This window comes from Centroberyx affinis, unplaced genomic scaffold (genome assembly GCF_046629955.1).
Source record: "Centroberyx affinis isolate AG114_WGS23_722 - 3 ecotype Tasmania unplaced genomic scaffold, CSIRO-AGI_Caff_v1 ptg005840l_1, whole genome shotgun sequence".
Taxonomy (NCBI): Eukaryota; Metazoa; Chordata; class Actinopteri; order Beryciformes; family Berycidae; genus Centroberyx; species Centroberyx affinis.
In genome coordinates, this window is record NW_027282963.1 from 48,282 (window position 1) to 67,005 (window position 18,724).

Sequence of the window (18,724 nt, forward strand, 5' to 3'; positions counted from 1 at the left end):
AGATCCTCTCTAGGCTCCACTCACTCAAGCTTTTCACTATCTTATCATCGTGATCGAAGCGCCTCCCCCCTGTGAGAGAGAGAGTGTGTGTGTGTGTGTGTGAGGGGGCGGGTTGTAACAGTGTGTGTATGTGTGGGGAGGTGGGGTGGGGGCTGGGGGGGGGTGCTTCCCCCCTTTTTGCTCATGGAAGCAGAAATACTGCAGCCCCGTGCAGTACAGAAGCGAAGGGGACGGCTGAGATTTACCGAGTCCCTGGTGTGTGTGTGTGTGTGTGTGTGTTTGGTGGGACACGACACATTAACCGAGGTGGGGGGGGGGGCCCAAATGGCGTCACGGGTCGGCAGGTGATTGTACCGCGGCCATCCATCCGCAGCGGGGGTGGGGGGGGAAGCACCGCTGACTGAGGGCCTCGGCTGCTCTTCTCCGCTCAGCTCACGCCTCCAGATAAAAGCTGTGAGAGAGAGAGAGAGAGAGAGAGAGAGAAAAAAAGACCCGACATGTGACATTTCACAACCCGGTCACATCCCAGTATGGCCAGTAAGACTGTTTGAACTGCGTGCCATATGCTCCGCTTTCCCCGGGCCAAGGTCTCGCTTTTGCTTCTCCCACATGGAAATCTTGAGCCTCAAACCTTCTGCTTGCATCAAATGTCGCCCTATATATTTTTGCTCTTTTTCTCTTGTTTTGGAGATGTGTTGCTGTTTGTGTGCATATGTGTGTGTTCATCTCTAACTCTCATGCTGGTCCTGTGTGTGTGTGTGTGTGTGTGCGTCCGCATATGTCACCCTGGGTCTCTCAATGCTGCGTTATATAACAGCCCCATCTTCAGAACTGCAGCCCAAACATAGGCCCAAGGGGTGCTAGCCTGGCCTGTTTGTGTATGTGTGTGTGTGTGTGTGTGGCTATAACTGTGTGTAGTCAGTCAGAAGACCAAAACGGGGCCCTGCGATAGTGGAGCTAAAGCAGATTAGCTCAAGGACAGATAGGCATTAAACCTGAATGCGTTGCAAGTGTTTTTTTTCCCTTAGAGAGTAGCAGGCTGGGGGGGAAGTGTCTTGGGAAGCCCTATGTGAAAGTAAGCAGTGTAATACTGTGTGTTGTGGCTGGGTCACTGAATTACAATCAGCCCAGTGTTGAGTACAATGCCGTTTGAAGTACAATAGACTTGTCAGAAGTCTATTGTCGACTTCAGAGCCGATGATGAGATGCAGAGGGTGTCTTAGCTTTGGTGATTGGAGTTTCCTGTCTTTTGTGGTTTTCAATCAATGATTTCAACATCCTGTTAGTTGCAGGGCGTCTTGCAAGTCGATGCAAACTTCTCGCTTCAAGCAATTTTTAGTCGTCACGAATAAGAAGGTCCTAGTGTTGAGTGCTGTTAGAGTGTCCATCATTCACTTCAGCAGTCGAAAGACATTTGCATCCACGCAAGCATCAGCATCCTACGGCTGTAAAGCTGCACTCGGAAAGATCTTTATGGAAAAATATACATCCGTTTTTATCGGGCTAAATCACAAAGCGGCATTGCAACAGAGGAGAGCGTCCCATCCGCACTAATTGAGACATCGCAGATTCACCCGGTTTGACCAAATGCAATGCTGGTGTCAGTATGGTCACTTCTCCACCCACAGGAAATTTATTGTGAAATTCAAACTGTCTCCCAAACAGCAGTCTGTCCAGAAAAAGCTGGACTCAACCAACATTAGATCTTTTCCTCTTTTGTCTCTTTGGTATCTTTGGTATCTTTGGTCTCTTTGGTCTCTTTGGTCTCTTTGGTATCTTTGGTATCTTTGGTATCTTTGGTATCATTGGTATAAAGCGTCACAGGCCGACCGGGTTGGTGAACATGAGCGTGCTGTGTGCAGTTTAATTACATGTAAAAGATGATTGCTAATGTTTCTCCTCTATCCTTCTTTCCACAGATGCTTTGGGTTTGTGAGTCCACTTGATATCAGCACCCCCAGAGGATGGGAGGGTCTACATAGATCCAGTCTACCACCTATCCCTAATTAAGTCACCTTGATTGCCACCTACAACCACCCATACCGGTTGCCACCTTCATGTTCCTACACTAGCTCACTCTGAGAAACTGTCAAAGAGCTAGAGGAAGTCTTCCAACATGGAGGGCGTCGCAGTGGACAACCTCATAGACTTCGACATGCCCTCGGAGGCCACAGCCCCCCCCCCCGGCGGCGGCGACGGGAGCCAACACCAGGGCCACGCCGACATCTTCTCCCCGGAGCCCCAGCAGGAGCCCTTGCTGCCGGAGCCCATGGCCCCAACCAACCCCAGCTCACACCACCACCACCACCACCACCACCACCACCAGCACCACCACCAAGGGGGCGAGGACGGGGACGGGGACGGGGACAGCGACGCGACCGAGTCGGCGGACAGCGAGAACGACATGGACCCGCCCTCCCACAGGTGGGAGCTGAGGCGCTCGTCGTCCTCGTCCAATCACAGCGGGGAGGACGGCGGCGCCGAGACGGCGGAGAGGCGGGAGTTCATGAAGGCTTACGTCGAGAAGGTTTTCCACGGAAAGTAAGGAAGACTCCCTGGGTTTTTTTTTAAGTGCGATGCACCATTATAAATTTGCATTGTTAAAAGGGATATATTGACCTTTTCAATTTTAGTTTATTTTTTCTTCACCCTCTTTTTCTTCTTTATTTATTGAGGGAGAGTCAACTGAGTATGCACCGCCCTGCTTCATATTCATACAGATCAGATTAGATTAGATGAAATTTAAATGATGGGGAAATTGGGTTATTGCAGCAGTGGAGAAGTCAGTATAGATAAGATTTGAGCAAACTGAGGATTGAGGATAACACAAACGACAAATAATTACAACAAAATAACATATTTGAAAAAAAATCCAAGTAAACAAAGATGCAGCCTCTTTGCCAGATTGACAGGATAGCGGGTGTTTGCAGTTTACAGATCTACAGTTAGAAGCATATGGAGCGTGTGCAAAATGTGCATAGGTGGCTCTCCACATTATTAGCGTGCATTGGTGGCTGTTTGTATTTTCAGGTAGAATATACAGTATGTTCAGATCATATTTACAGATGGAAGTAGCACATGTGCAGAAATGTTAGACCATGTGGAGAGTGATTCTCTGCAGTGATGCTCTCACGGTCTAGATCTTATCAAGCTAGTCTGAACTCGTGACCTCCCGGTTACAAGCCTGATTTTCGAGCCTGTAGGTTGCTGCTGCACCTGAGTCATCACACTGTGGAGAGACGTTTCTACATTTGACTTGACGTTTCCTTAAACGGTTTCCTCAAATGACTCGTTATCATTGTTAGCTCAGCTGTCAAAGGTGTGCCACCGCATAGCTGTAATGCCTCTGCACACCTAGAAGTGGGCTTCTTTATAATGACGCACCCTAGAACTAATTTGACAATATACATACATATTTTGTACATTTGTATATTCATTACCCTGAATTTGGCTTGTACACAGAAAATCAGCTTTTTGGAACTTTCTCAATCCATCAAAACTCCAAATACAGCTCTGTTTTCTGTATACAAATAAGTAAGCAAGTAAAACCAGTAGCGAGGTGACTGTGTTTCCATAAAGCCATAAAATCTGATCATTTTTATACCCGTTTTTTTATAGGGAGGACTTTGACCAGGAAGAGAAGGCTCGTTTCGGAGAGCTGTGCAGCGGGGAGAACGGCAAAGGCAGGGAGTGGTTCGCCAAATATGTCAGCGCACAGGTGAATATATGGGGAAATGAAGACAGGGTAAAGTGTAACGCCAGAGGGGACTGCCATTCAGTCACACGTCACACATGACCTTTAAGAGAATTATAAGTTGTGGTTTTGTTTTGGATGCCATGTGTTGTAGTATGTAAAGTGTATGTAAAGGGCTGCAAGGATCTGACTTATCAGATGTACCAGCAGATGTAATGATAAAAGACTGGAATGTAGCCAGAGGTCTGTGGCAGCTGTAGGGGAATACCACTGAATTTCAAGCTTGGAAATACAGCAGTATTCCAGCTAAGATCATTAGCAAAGATTCACTTCCTTCTCCCACAGTCAGATGAGAGAAGGTTTTACCCCACCAGTCAGACCAGGTGCAGCTCTTTAGAGAGTCTGGGGATAGGGTTTGGCTACAAAACACTTGGATTAGGCTGTATGAGTTGTTTGGGGAAGTTTGATGGATATTTTATGCCCTTTTTGGAACTCTTAACAACTAGACATATCCACTTCAATAGTTGAGATGGAACTGCAGTAGCTAACTCGCTGTGTGTTTGGTGGTCCGACAAACTTTAAACTTGTGGAGTTTCAACTGACATGGGGATGAATAGATAATGACAAGATTTTCATTTTGGAGTGAGGTGTTCCTTTAGTAAAAAAAAAATATATATATATATATATAGCAAGTGGCTTACACACTCTTCTGTTAAAACGATAATAGCAAAAGAAATCTAATCAAAAAATAAGTAGATTCCTCCAACATTTTTCCCATGTATGAAGTTGTTGTTATGCGTCAGCTAGCTGATGTGTGTCAAATGGAAGTGGTCAGTCATGTTTTTGTCTTCATACTTTCAGCTTGTCTGAACAAGCTCACAACTTATCTCTCTCATGCTCTTTTATTTTACAGCGCTGCAACTCCAAATGTGTGAGCGAAGCAACCTTCTACAGACTGGTGCAGTCCTTTGCGGTCGTGCTGTTCGAGTGAGTCTGAGCGGCTGATTCTGTCTGTTGGTTGTTCATTTCATTTGATTTATCACAATCTTATTTTGTATGTAACTTTGACCAATATGGGTTTTTGGGGACCAATACCATCATTTTTGGATTGAAGCTGCCGATAGTACTTGGCAATTAGTGATATCTTTAAATCTGACCATTTTTATGCCAAAGGTATTACAAGACATTCAATGTTGCCCTCACAATTTCAGTTTTGGTCTGGTGGAAAAGCTTCTCGCACAGCATTTAGGCCATGGGACACTAAAACTCCCCATTGAAACCCAGGATGATAGCAATATATATAATATTCCTGTATACTTGTGTGGAATCTGATGTCACATTAGAATCAGTTCAAGTTAAGGTTTTCCCACAGACAACCAGTGTAATATTGATCAATTCTACAATAAATATATAAATCAAACTGCATCATATCCATCATATCAGAGGTGGACCACACTGACTGGACAATATCCAATTTTTAATAAAAGGCCAATATCGGTCTAACCCTGTAACTTCAAACCAAAAACTGCATTTTCATCAATTCTACTGATAGGTTCAAGGCAGTTGCATCATTTCTGGAAGGCTCTGAAGCAACAGCGTGTCTTCATTGCGTCTGTGTGTAGTCACAAACCGTGACTGGAGGAAAGCCGTGTGTCAACATCTGTCTCGGTAATCTTCCAGACAGAGAGGTGTTCATTTCCACCATGATGGCTTCCTGTTTGATTGATAACTTCTGTTGGGTTACAGATGTTACCAAATGGACGACTACAGCCCGGCCAAAAACCTCATGACCATGTGCTTCACGTACTACTACATCGGTAAGGCCTGGACCTTGTCTGATCTGACACACACACACACACACACAGATTTCATCGTCTCCAATCATCATCATACCCTGTATCGCTCCATGTATGCCTCAATAACACTGATAATGTCTACACTTCATATTCTATAACCAATGGACAACTGTATGAAATGTACCTTTATCACCTCAAGGGAAATTTGCACTGTAACTGTAAAGTTCAGTAAAATCAAATCAATGAAACAAGAAATGTGAAGATCCTGGAGCTATTACAGCTTTTGGTAAAAAAATAAAAAAAAATCAGTGCTGATTCATAGCGAGGGTTATTACAGGTTGGCCCTGTGGTTTCACTTGCAGCAACACCACAAAGTCATATGCAATGCTGCACGCAGACTCTGTTTGTGCTTATGCAAGCAGGAGGATTTGAGTTAAGTCTACGATGAGACACTGCATTGCATCAAGATGAGGTCAAGTCTGCCCTAGATTGAAATGCCTGTGAAGTAAAGCTGAACTTCACAGGCATGTTGTTGACTCTTAAGTGGCAGTGAGAAGTAACCATCTGAAAAATTTGAACTTCAACACCCAGAAATCCCGTAAGGTGACATCAGTAAACAGACGGCATGATGTTCATATTCTCTCGTCTCTGCTCGTCCAGGGAAGTCCCAGCCGTCCCCCTCGGAGCTGCTGGACCGCGGCGGTCCCCCGGCCGGCCTGGACTCCTACCTCAACAAGGCCAACTCCTGGCTCACCGGGAAGAAGGACGCCGCCGAGCGCCTCCTCAAAACCACCTCCAAGTCCGACGTCAAGGGCTTCTTCGGGGGCCTGGAGAGCAAGCTGCGGGGCCCGGCGGCCCGTAAGCCCGAGTGAGAGAACGCCCCCTCCGCCTCCTCCTTTTTCATTCCTGTCATTCTTAGCGCTTTTTTCATGTCTAATTCTTCCTTTCCCCTTCTGTTCCAGGGAGGGAGAGAGTCCAGTTGAGACGAAGCCCAAATCACCAGGTATGGTTCACTATGAATCGCTTGAGCAGGACATGCAAGTTTTATAAAATATGAAATGAAATCAGACTTGGGTGTCATGTTTTCTCTTCTTCCCCAGTGTCAGAGGGTCCAGAGGAAAAGAAAGGGGAAAAGGTGTACCTGTACACCCACCTGAAGCAGCAGCCCATCTGGTAGGTTCACAAAGCACAGACAGCTCCGGATGAGATTCACTCTATACCGGTGGTTCTCAACGTGGGGTCCGGGGACCACCAGTGGTCCTTGAGGGGGTTCCTGGGGGTCCCCAGCAAATTGAGGAATTGTTAAATTTTTAGCATTATTTCATTTATTTCAGATGTTAACACAACTAGAGAAGGTATAAGAAGCTATTTTGATCGTAGTTTCTCTGTTATCTCTCTACCTACAATACAAATAGTCATGTAATCATGGAGTCATTTGTGAGTCAAATGTGAATCATGGAATCATGGAATGGAGTCATGGAATAGTCATGGAACCCAATTTCCCCTCGGGGATCAATAAAGTATTTCTGATTCTGATTCTGATGATTCTGAATGCTGGACAAAATCATATCTAACAATAGAAATACTCTCAAATGGGGGTCCGTGGCCCTAATGTGGACTAAATTAGGGGTCTTTGATATGAAAAAGGTTGAGAATCACTGCTCTATACCATAATAATCTGTAATCAGAAACTTACTATGGCAAGGATAATATACGTATATTAATATAACATCTTAATGACTATGTACTTTAATGTTTTGCTATAAATGCTGATTTCATTTATGATTCCATTCTTTGCGATCACTGCCCCAGCACTTGCATTTGCCTCTCAACTTGGTGTAGGGGTCCAATATGGCGGAAAACCTGTCATCTGTAATTTTTCTTCTCCTCTGTCAGGCACACGTTACGATTTTGGAACGCCGCCTTCTTCGACGCCGTCCACTGTGAGAGGAAGAAGAGATCGCCGACGACAAGGTGAGACGGGATGGATGGATGGGTGGGGGGGTGGATGGATAAATGAAAGGATGGATTAGTGTTTATTTACATGAAATCAGTGTGGGTTGGAAAAATGTTCACTTCAATAGTAGATCATTGAATGTTCATTAAAGGGGAAGGTATACAAATAAAAAAAAATCCTGTGATAGTGAGAGCATGAAGATGATATGAAATAAGGCAAAACCAACATAAATATGAAATTTGGACGTGAGGTATGATTTAAAAAAGAAGTGGACTGTTGATTTGTGTGTGTGTGTGTGTCACTGTGTCTGTCTAATGAAATATAAATAGGGGTAGGAGATCCTGTAGCGATGTATTGCTGGCTTCAGCATTGATTAGTATCTTAAAGAGAAACCTCACAGTGCTGCTCTTTATGCTTGTGGTTAATTCACTGCTGCTGATGATCTGATGCCCCGAGCTCTTCTCTTCTCTTCTCTTCTCTTCTCTTCTCTTCTCTTCTCTTCTCTTCTCTTCTCTTCTCTTCTCTTCTCGATAAGCTGTTGTTGTTCTTCTTCCCCTTTTCTGCATGCCGAGTTTAACCCTTTGTCTCCTTGTGCCTTGCTGCCGGGCAGGGGAACACGGGACGAAGAGAAAGACGAGAGGTCTGTCCTTCCGTTTGTCGGCTGCCCTCAAAAGCTGTAGTCAAACTAGTCAGACTGAGGGAGGAACCAAACATTAATCAAGGGAGAGAGGAGATGGATGCCATCATGGAGGTCCATTGGAGAATTAGCTGTGTGCAAATAATGTTTAAATATATGACAACCAGGCTAGAAAAAGACAGCTAGCTGAAAAAGATTGCTGTAGTGTAGGTAAAGTGAATGAGCTGATAATTTGTTTCCAAATGTAGGTTACTGTGACACAGTAAACTGTCTTGTCTTTAGCTATAGTCCCCAATCCAAAACACTCTGAGTTGTAGCTTGAGAAGACTCAGCTCAGTTAACCTGAACCAGAGCCATTGAGAGAAAGAGAGGAGGGTCAAAAACGCTACACGGTCACATGACGGTCACATGGTTCATGTAGCTCCCGATAGTTCCAAGCGGTCCATTTGAATCCATTGTTTTCTATGGGAACAGTACTAACAACTGCGACTTTGGGTATAATAAAGAATACGACAACTGATTTAGAGTATTGTAAACTGACAGGTTATATGTCTGTAATATTTACTATTTAATATTATGATTCAAAATGATCTCAAAATAGAAGATTAGAGTGATTAAGGCTTGGCACCTTTACTAGTCAATGATGTGTTGCTTTGATTGCTAGCTGTTCACTGTGTTACATCCTAATGTGGCCTAATTTTATCATTATTATTATTTACTTTTTTGGACTTTAAGATAACGTCACGCATGAAATTACAGAGAATTTAAGAGAACGTAACTTAACCTAATACCAAACTGATTGCTAACGTTAGCTAGTTTAACGTTATTGTTTTGCTCTATTAATCTGTTTCCGTAGGCCTACATAAGACAACATAGTCAGATTAAATATAGAAATTTGGTTAAGTGGAATTAAACTGAAATGCTCTAAAACATATTACAAACTCGATTCACATGTGATAAAAAGATAAGTAGCAAAAGTAATACTGATTTTGAAGTTATTACCACCAGTAGTCGATTTGTACACAAATTTCCAGGGGGATGGTGGGGTCCTTATGGAGACAAACAATTTGATAGTGGCGACAGCATGGAGGGTAGGGGACCAGCTCTTTACCCTTTTGTTTATATTGTAACAGCACAAAGGTATATTCAATGCTATACTCAAAAGACATGCAAGTTAGCGATGTTAGGTATCAGATGCTCCTGCCAATGCCCTGAACCAAGGCACTGTTCTCAGAATTGGAGTTGGCCCCTGCATTGCAGTAATCAAATTAGGAGCCACTGCACAAAATTCAGCACATAGCGCTGTAAACACCTTTGTGCTCTAAGTCCTGTGATCCTTAGTCAAATTTTATTTGTTTACATGAGAACGACACACAAAGGGCTTCCTCCCTTTGACGGTGACTACCTGCCACTTGAACAACAAAATTCAAACTAGGTTCATCTTGACTTCCTGTTTATTTTGTTGCCTGGCAACATGAAATGTAGCTTAATGTATGGCCTTTTCTTCATTAATATAATTTTGGTGTTAAAATGTCAACTAGCTATCTAATCTCTGTTTAATCTCTGTTTCTTTTTTTCCCCACTTCAGACAGTGTAGGCTAAATTATAGAAAATAATCATTATGACTTCTGACGTTTCTCACACCTGTAGTCCTGCAGACCTACCTGCCCACCAGCCCGTTTATAATAGCCAAAATAATGTCCTCAAGGTGTCATAGCCAGGTTGCAGCTTTTGCTGTGCCATCAACCAATAAAAAAACATGCATCCGTATCAATGCAGGTGGGTGTGACCCCCCCCGCCCTCGGATTTGCTGTAAACTCCAGATGTGCTATATTCTTTAAAATGATTAAATATCAACAATAAGGGCTTACACATTTCTTGATTAAATGATATCTTTGTGCCATAAAGAGGGATGAAAGGGGGATGGCAGTGTTACAAAGGGGATGCTTTTTGACAATTTTCATTTCAAGGGGGATGACATCCCCTCGCATCCCTCCTCAAATCCACTACTGATTCCCACTAAAAGCAGCAGTTGAAACACTGCTTCCCTATGGCGATGCAGTTGCTAGCTCCGGCTGTTTGGAACTATTGAGGGTCTCCATGATCCGCCATTGCTGTAAAATAATTGGCCTGATGAAGTGAATGGAGCTGACGCAACTCTTTCTCTCAATGGCTCTGACCTGAACTAACTCTTAGCTAGCTAACTAGCCAGCAGGCTCATTTAGCAAAACAACTGGTGTTAATGTTACCATGGAACCAGCAGCTACTACTCTAGCTTCTACTAGATATACTACTAGCTAGTGCCCAAATCTGTTGTGTTTACAAGACTGTGATGGTTAACTGAGCAGATCCTATGGTTAGCTAGCTAGCACGCTAACATCATATAAACACAAACTCGATCAGATGTATCAGTGATGAAATGATCAGTTCCCGCTCAAAAACAGCACGGAAATTCGATTCAATCTGTTGCGACACCAAAGAACGCCAAAGAACTGAGGACCTCCAATATGGCCGCCAGAGGGTGTGTTACATCACCTGAAAGCCGTCTACTGACAGAGGGTCAGAGAGAGAGATAGACTGAGAAAAATACTGAGATAGATGTAGAAAAGGCGGGGAAGGGCGGGAGCGTTGACTTGAGAGCCGAGCAGATGGGTGCTCGGCTTCGTGGTGAAGGGTGAGGGCGGCTCAAGGTCTGGGTGTAGCCCTGGGTCTAATTTGCAGTTTGTCAGACGCGCTCCAGTGAACAGCGACAGACAGTAGGGCTCTCATGTTAAATCCTCAGACTGGCTGGCTGCAGTTCAGGAGAGAGTCCGGGACTGCGCTCTGTATTAATTGCAGGACATAATTTGCTTAATCGCAGCATGGCAGTCATGACCGCATTATTTGAATTGTAAATCGGAAGTGTTTTTGCATGCCATTATAATTGGATTACTACATTTGTTTTAAAAAATGATGCATATCGTGTTTCACCATAAGAAAAGCATAGATTTGACTCTACCCTTGTGTTTTTTGGCTGTACAGGTTTTTCTCTGTTTCTGCATCATTTGGCTTCCGTTGCTGTTTTTGTTTTAGTTGTTTAATGGGTGATGCGATTCGCCTACTAATCATGCTGTATATTTCTGTGCCTTTCTTTAACAAGTAAAAACACCAAACCCACAGTTTATACTCTAAATGTGCCACTAGACATGTACAGTGCCTGGTATGGTGCTTGTATGGCATGATATCTAGAATCTGCAGGGGAGGCAGCAGACTCCACTGCAGTCCTGAGGCGCTCTCTCCCTCTCCACAGCCGATTGCATGTTCACTCCATTAATCCCCTGACTGCAATATGGCCATTTGCATGTGATCTTATTTTCTCCATCCAGGTACTCTTTGCTGTCGCTCCTTTTTGCCCTCTTTGCACGCTGGCTTGTTTCCTTTCAAGTGCCGCCGCGGGTTGATTGCAGGGATGCGCAGTACATGCTGGGAATTGGCCTTAAAGGAAAAATCCTGCCTTGAACACTTTTATTAGCGATGTACCTAGCATTTCTGGGTCCAATTTTGTCGTTTGGCGGTATATTTTTCTTATTTGCTGTAGATAACTGGCCAAACGTAAAATGAGCTGACATCACTTTGAGATATTTCCAGTGCAGCTACAATAGAGTTTGATAGCAGAAAATGTTTTCAGCTATCATAAAATAACTCCTGGAATGCATTGAACATCACAGATTGATGATATAGAACAGGGAAAGACTATCGGAGACAGTTTGAGGCAGTTACAGCCTTATGAAAGAGTTTCAAAGAAAATTTGCTAGATCAAGCGAGAAAGTGATAGAAGCTACTACGTGTTCTCTATTTACATGGAACTAGAAATCCCTGTACGGTCTTTGTGTTTGCATGAACGTGTGGTTGTTCCCTGTGTTTTTATAGCACTGGCCTGTCTGTTTTGTCATATATAGATATATATAGTTATGCAGAGAGCCTGAGTAGCAAAACTTACCCATTAAGCCTTTTGGAAATCTCTTAAGACTGTAGATCTGTGTCCTGGTCCTAGCTTTTATTTAGACTAGCTGTAGGTGTATTGTTCTAAAAATTTCTACCTTCCAGCATTCAAAATCCCTAAAGGTACTACATGATACTGTATGTGACAAGAATTAAAGCAATATGAGTTCCTGTCAGTTATACAGTACCGTATATGTACTGAGACTGTCATGTCTTTAACCAGTTCCCAATCGTTAGCTGTCATTTTGACAAGCTTGATGTCTCCTGTGGTGTTGGTGAATTTTTTTTTTTCCAGGCATTTGTACCGAGTATGACAAATCTATGCTTTACTTGAATGTTTTATGTTCATCTGCTTGATAACAATGATTAATTGTGAATGGATAATGTGTTTTGTTATCTGTTTTGCTGATGGCAAGTTATGTTCGAAGCTCTTTGTCATCGTTTTATGTTTCATTTGTATGAATGGAATCGTATTTTTTTGCTGCTATTTGCATGCCGTTCCAAACTGAGCGGTGGGTATCGTGGAAACTTTTGTTTTTTAAAGCACATTTTATTCACTTAAGTATATGCTCAAGCCGTGCTGAATTTACTGTATTCACGTGACGGCCATTTTGAACACGCATTTCCCCCACTGAAAAACACATTGGAAACAAGAAGAATCCAGAGGGCCTATATTTTGTCCATTACAGCTAGCTACCAGAGTTTTAGCCTAGGTACCTTACTAGTAAATTAGCTAATTAATTAAGTTAGCTAATAGTAAATTAGTTAATTTCTAACATTAAAATTTAATATAGACTGTAATTCTTGTCAATTTTTATAATACAGAGGTAGAGACAACAGATCATTTATTTTTTCACTGTAATATAACTCATAATTTTTGGTCTAATTTGAATTTATGGATTAATTCTAGCATTGAGGTTCTACCACCATTTCTACTAGAAAATGTCAAATTTGCAATGTTTATAGAAGATAGAAATATAGAATTTTTAATGAATGATTTAATTATTTTGGCAGAATATTTTATACACAAATGTAAATATTGCAAAACACATCCCTGTTTAACAGCCTTTAAAAACGAATTAGTAGCATTTTCCAAATCTCAAAAATGTATGAAAAGCATGAATGCCCAAAAATTACACTTTGTATTTGCGCAGTATAAAGTAAATTAACCCCTGGAATGTATACATTGTTCTTTTTTTTTTTTTTTCTTTTTTTTTTTTCCTTTAATTTATGATTTCTTTTCTCTTTGTTTGTTTTTGTTGATTATTGTCTTTGACACATATGTACTGTACTCAGCTTACTCTGGTGATATAGAAAGAACTGTCATTGCCAATTTGTTGTATATTTGAAGACTCTAATAATAATAAAAAAACAAAAAACAAACTAGTAAGTTAGCTAACTAACTTCCCTGCTAAATTCAAGCTGTCAGTGGTTTCTTGGATTGTTAGCTAATTTGATAACTGTTAGGTCTATCTGAAGTCACATATGTGTTGAAGCAACACTAGTTTTATATATATGACAATCTTCGAGATAGCACCCCGAGTGTTCAAAATGGCCGCCATGTGAATAAGGTCGGTTCTCCACCACCGAAATACCCATAAACCAGTGGAAAGCCTGAGATCCCACTGTCCAACATTGTGAAGGTCTTTGTGATCTTTCAGCATCGTCTTTATATCTTAAAATCAGTAGACGGTGACACCGATGATGATACTGGTGATATTTTGCGATACCCACCCCCGGCCTGTTGTTTATGTAGAGAAGCTGAAGGTCAAACGGGGAAACCTCGGCATGAAAGCCTGACTCCTGCATTCTGTCTGTGCCGCAGGGAGAAGTGGTGTCATATGACCCAGGAGGAGAGGGACGACAGCTCCAAAATCGATGAGAACATCGCCTTCGGCCAACTGGGGTGAGGAAGCAGCCACCGTGTTCTCTGTGTACTGATGAAATGAAAACAGGCACTTGTAGGCTTTGATTTGTAGCTGTTAACAGTATCAGCAGGTTGCTTAGGGAGGCCGCCTAGTGGTAAAACGAGTTACTGGTCCAAATAGCAGAAGCTGTAGTGTTTTCTATTTGCACCGTGATGAGTTTGGTCCATTTGTGTATTTCCAGGACATTCACCCATAACATGCTGGCTTTTGGACTCAGTAAGAAACTCTGCAATGACTTCCTGAAGAAGCAGGCAGTCATCGGGAACCTGAACGAAGGTAAAGCCTTAAAGGGAAAATCCACCATAAAACACTTGAACACTGTTATTGTAAACGGCTATTGGCGATGTACCTTGCATTTCTGGGTCCATTTTGTTGTTTAGTGGTCTGTGTTTTGTTTTGTGGTCTGAGATGTTTAGATGTTTTCTGACATTTGCACAAAAATAAATCTCTATTTTGGTACTCTCTATGTTCAATTGATACAACGCAATATTGATTCAGCCTATAACCAGTTAATGAAAGCTTTTACATTTGCTGTTCCATACAGCTGGTGTCTGTTCGCTCTTTCCTGGGCAAAAATCATCTGTGATGCGTTTTACATCTCCAGTTTGTTTGGAATAAACAGAAGAAGAACTGGGTAGTTAGCATGAGCAGTGATAGCCACCACGGCTGAACAGACAAAGAAAAGACAAACTCAAACTGCATCAACAGACAATCCAAGGAGAAAGACGACACAGTACTGAACACACTGTGATCTAAGGAAATGCAGTGCAGACGGAGCCAAAATCCATTTTCAATATGAAAGGCTGATAAAACAGGTGGATTTGTTACATCAAAATCTTGCGTAGGGCCACTTTAAAGGAATCTTGTCTGTGTGTGTTTTCCCCCCTTTGCAGAACAGTACAAGTTGCTGAGCGACCACATAGAGAAAATGGCGGCAGAGTGAACCCGAGGACAACGGGCTACATTTCCAAGTCTCGACGTGACGGACTGACAGCACACACACACACACGCACACACACACACACACACACACATCAGCAGTGTCTCAACATCCCAATGTCACAGTGACCGACTCCATTTGACCGGTGTCGCATAGGCGTGGCGCTATTTGCTGGAAAACAATGTAGCTAACCAACTGTAATCAACTGTAGCACAACCCTATTTATCCAACTTTGCAGAGCTCCCTTCTGCCTTGTCCTGTATCAGCAATAATACGACATTAGCAGCCAGTGCACACTTCAATATTCATAAGGCCTCTGTCTGTGATGAGCCTCAGAACAGCTACAAGCATAAAGGAAAAGGTTCAACATCCAGTGTACAATAACACTTAGACAGTCTAATTATAGTGTCAGACACTCTAGATTTACATATAATACATAATACACATGATTTATAGATTATATACCCTATGTGATGTTTATGATGTTTTACCAGTTTAACCATATTCATTACATGTCAGTGTTACACCATATTCAGCTATATAAGCATCTGTGAAAAAAAACACTATACTCTGTATCATCAAGCCTTGTTACATATGACATAAATCTCAACACACCAGACCTGGGTAACAGTAAAAAATAATTCTTAGCGCTTGTTTTAATCTGCTGGGAGCACCAGATGGGCGGAGTTTACCTGCATTCAGGTGAATTCAGATAGAATTCAGATCACTGAAACCCACAAATCTATATCTCCGTATATATCTCCATGCCTTCTTCTCAAGTCTTCCCACTTAGAGATGTGTCACTACCTATTCCAACCCCCCCCCTCCCTTTTTTTGTATCTCTTATCCTGGCACACACTTTACAATCTAGTAGTATTATTTTTTTATGGTTTTTAGTAGAGACTTTACTGTACCCATGGGAACATTAGAGACTCCCTGTCCATCCAAAGTGCCTTGTGTTTATTCCCAGCTGTCCCACCAAACACTAACAAGGCACCCGCACCCGAACCCGCAAAGATCAATCTAAGACTCTCTTCGACTTCTTATGCATGCAAATAACATTCAGTGTGTTGGTATCTGTGTTTTTAGTGGTGCTCTGTTGTATTAGTACTCGATTCGACTAGAAGTAGTAGATGTATGTAGAAAGTTCAAGAACCAGCAGCATGCCAATTTAGTGAAAAGTTCGTCCATATACTACCATACACAGTGCTTTCCCGTCCTACGCGTGCATGTATGTGTATCTGTATATTTGCATGTGTCCAACGCATCGAGCCGACGGGAAAGCGAGTCCTTGAGCCTGTGAGGTGCCGCCCCCCCCTCCCCCCCTTGATTGTATTGCCGTGTCCCGCCACTGCGGGGTAGCATTGTGTCTCCGAAAGCGCTCTCTCAGTGAGAGGCCGACGCTTTCGAGGGAGCCATGGGGAAACAGATCTGACAGAAAAAACCCCCAATCCTTAGCCTGTTTCGAGACGTGTGCTTTTTAAATGCCGTACGGTTCCATGTGTTTTTAACGCCAGGCAGGTTGGAGTTTCACATGTGTTCAATCTATTGTGTCTACCCAATTGTTGTAAATACTGTACATTTTACTCTCCGTGTGTTCAGAGACTTTATCGTGTACTACTGTTTGTGAATTGTGGGTCTCTTTGCGGCTAGTGAACTGCCTGAGTGTAAATGTGTACATGACTGATGTCATTGTGTATTGTGGTCCAGGAGGACCCCGTGGTTATGACCCTGAAGTGCCCTATTACCCCCTCTCCCCATTTGAAGCGTCCCATCAAAGTGCTTGCCTATAGTGTCGTGCAATAACCTTTAACGTGAACTTAAATCATTCCTCCAGAGTTTAGTCACAGTCTTTTAGCTACATACAGTGTGTTCAGTCGCTCTCTGCTTCTTGCCTTGTTATTTCTGATATTTATTGGAGCTGTTGTGGTCTCCTGTATCGTCTCCCTCTGCCTGTAAGCCAATCCCTAACCCTCTAATAACCCGTTTTGTGTTGAGGCCATATGCAGAATGGCTGGACACCCCGTGACTCTCCTCCCACTGTTTGACCTTTGACCTTACCATGTTGCATGTCAACTTCAATGCCTTGTACACCCCTCCGGCCTCCGTCTGGACACTTGCAGAGGTCTCCCTCATCCGGATAGGTGTATCCAATATCACCACTGTATGTCGTATTTATTAGATCAGTACCACAGCGGTCTAGACTCAGCGTTTAGTCTCGATATCGCTAGACTCTCATCTCCCCCCCGATCGTGTTGCTTTGACTGATGCCTTTTGTGTTTTTGTGATGCATGGTCTGTCTCTGGATGGAACATATCAGTGGTGTAAAGTTTAAAGTTGTGTTCTACATGGTGAGAAATGAAGGTAGGAGTAGCGGTAGTCTGTCTGTTGTTGCTTGATTGTTAAAACGAAGGTCGGCCTTGTTGACTTTGGCCGAAGCATCAACCAAGTTAGATTTATCGTTCAAGGAATACACCCATTCAAGGAGCACATGATTTTGGGAGATGGGCTTTTGGTCAACTTATGTGTTAAGTGATGAGAAAATAGACACCAAAATCATCCAAGTGTCCCCAGTAGATCGTTTACCACAGTGTTCCATACATTATGTTTAGTGATAAAGTGCATCATAGCATCATCCAAAATAAGAAGACATTTTAGTAATAAAATGTTTGTGGTTTTTGTTATAGCTTGTAGATTCATAGATTTTGAGAATGAAATCTAATTAACTCAGTATAGCTGATGTAGCATGTTAATTTTTGGAACTATTTCAGGTGATAAACAACATATTCATCCATTGCGTAGTGATTTTTAGTTGTACACAGTCTCCCATCACACCATCTTCACTTCTTATGGGAACAAGGAAAGTAGATCCTGGTTTTGTTATCACAAAACTGCCAGACTTTGCTGTATATCATTTCACATAAGTTACCATTTAGCTTTAGAGCTGCTACAAGTTCTCATTGCCTCACTTTTGACATCATGCTAGTGGCTACTATCATTCAACATAGTGTATGCTAAAGCGTTAGCATGGAGCCTCCTATCACTCAACATAGTGTATGCTAAAGCGTTAGCATGGAGCCTACTATCACTCAACATAGTGTATGCTAAAGCGTTAGCATGGAACCTACTATCACTCAACATAGTGTATGCTAAAGCGTTAGCATGGAGCCTACTATCACTCAACATAGTGTATGCTAAAGTGTTAGTATGGACCATCAGAGCCAATGATCTACCAGGGACAAATGGATGATTTTGGTGTCCATGTTCTCATCACTTAACAGAGAAGTTGACCAAAAGGCCAATCTACCAGAAACATTGTGTATTCTTTTAACAATACAGCTTCTGTGTTCTCTATGTGCAGAAGCCTTTGGAGGTTTGTTATACAGTGATGTTACCACAAGGGGGAAAAAGAGGATTTGGGATATGTGATATTCATGATGTCCTTACTATTTCATTGTGCAATGGTTACATTTGCATGGACGTGTTGTCATCAATAATGTTGGGTCAAGTTGCCGATACTGTAATAAATTTATTTTTTGATGTCAACCCTTTTTGTAAGTTTATGTGTCTGCTGCATGTGTGTTTGCTCACTAGCTTGTCAGTATCCGTACACTCTAGGACTTTTTGAAGGCCAATAATAATATTTTGAATTGAAGCCCATAGCCAATATTTTGTGCTGATATTCAATACAATTTAATAAAACATTTTTCATGCCAAATACATTACAAAAATTCAGTGTTTGGCCCAGAATTGTGTTCTTGTCAGGGATCAAAAGCCTCTGAAACAGCATT

At 42.4% G+C, this 18,724-nt stretch overlaps 1 protein-coding gene across 3 annotated transcripts; it reads left to right on the forward strand.

Moving 5' to 3' along the window:
* Positions 1 to 2,020: 2,020 nt before the first annotated feature.
* On the forward strand, positions 2,021 to 18,479 carry kiaa0513 (KIAA0513 ortholog). Of its 3 annotated transcripts, XM_071547349.1 has the most exons (13): positions 2,021 to 2,288; positions 2,340 to 2,541; positions 3,619 to 3,718; positions 4,608 to 4,681; positions 5,441 to 5,511; positions 6,151 to 6,358; positions 6,453 to 6,493; positions 6,591 to 6,663; positions 7,387 to 7,464; positions 8,058 to 8,087; positions 13,891 to 13,971; positions 14,175 to 14,269; positions 14,887 to 18,479. In XM_071547349.1, the coding sequence occupies exons 1-13, from the start codon at positions 2,117 to 2,119 to the stop codon at positions 14,934 to 14,936; spliced, it is 1,275 nt and encodes a 424-aa protein (XP_071403450.1). In that variant the 5' UTR covers positions 2,021 to 2,116; the 3' UTR covers positions 14,937 to 18,479. The 3 variants fall into 3 exon arrangements, with proteins under 3 accessions (XP_071403450.1, XP_071403449.1, XP_071403448.1); XM_071547348.1 differs by having other exon boundaries at positions 2,021 to 2,541; XM_071547347.1 differs by lacking the exon at positions 8,058 to 8,087 and having other exon boundaries at positions 2,021 to 2,541.
* Positions 18,480 to 18,724: the final 245 nt, after the last annotated feature.

Bases quoted from the DNA above. Each gene is read 5' to 3' on its own strand.
- kiaa0513 (XM_071547348.1), top strand. From the start codon at position 2,117: ATGGAGGGCGTCGCAGTGGACAACCTCATAGACTTCGACATGCCCTCG. The intron at 4,682-5,440 runs GTGAGTCTGAGC...GTTGGGTTACAG, and splicing joins TTTGCGGTCGTGCTGTTCGA to ATGTTACCAAATGGACGACT. The intron at 7,465-8,057 runs GTGAGACGGGAT...GCTGCCGGGCAG, and splicing joins AAGAGATCGCCGACGACAAG to GGGAACACGGGACGAAGAGA.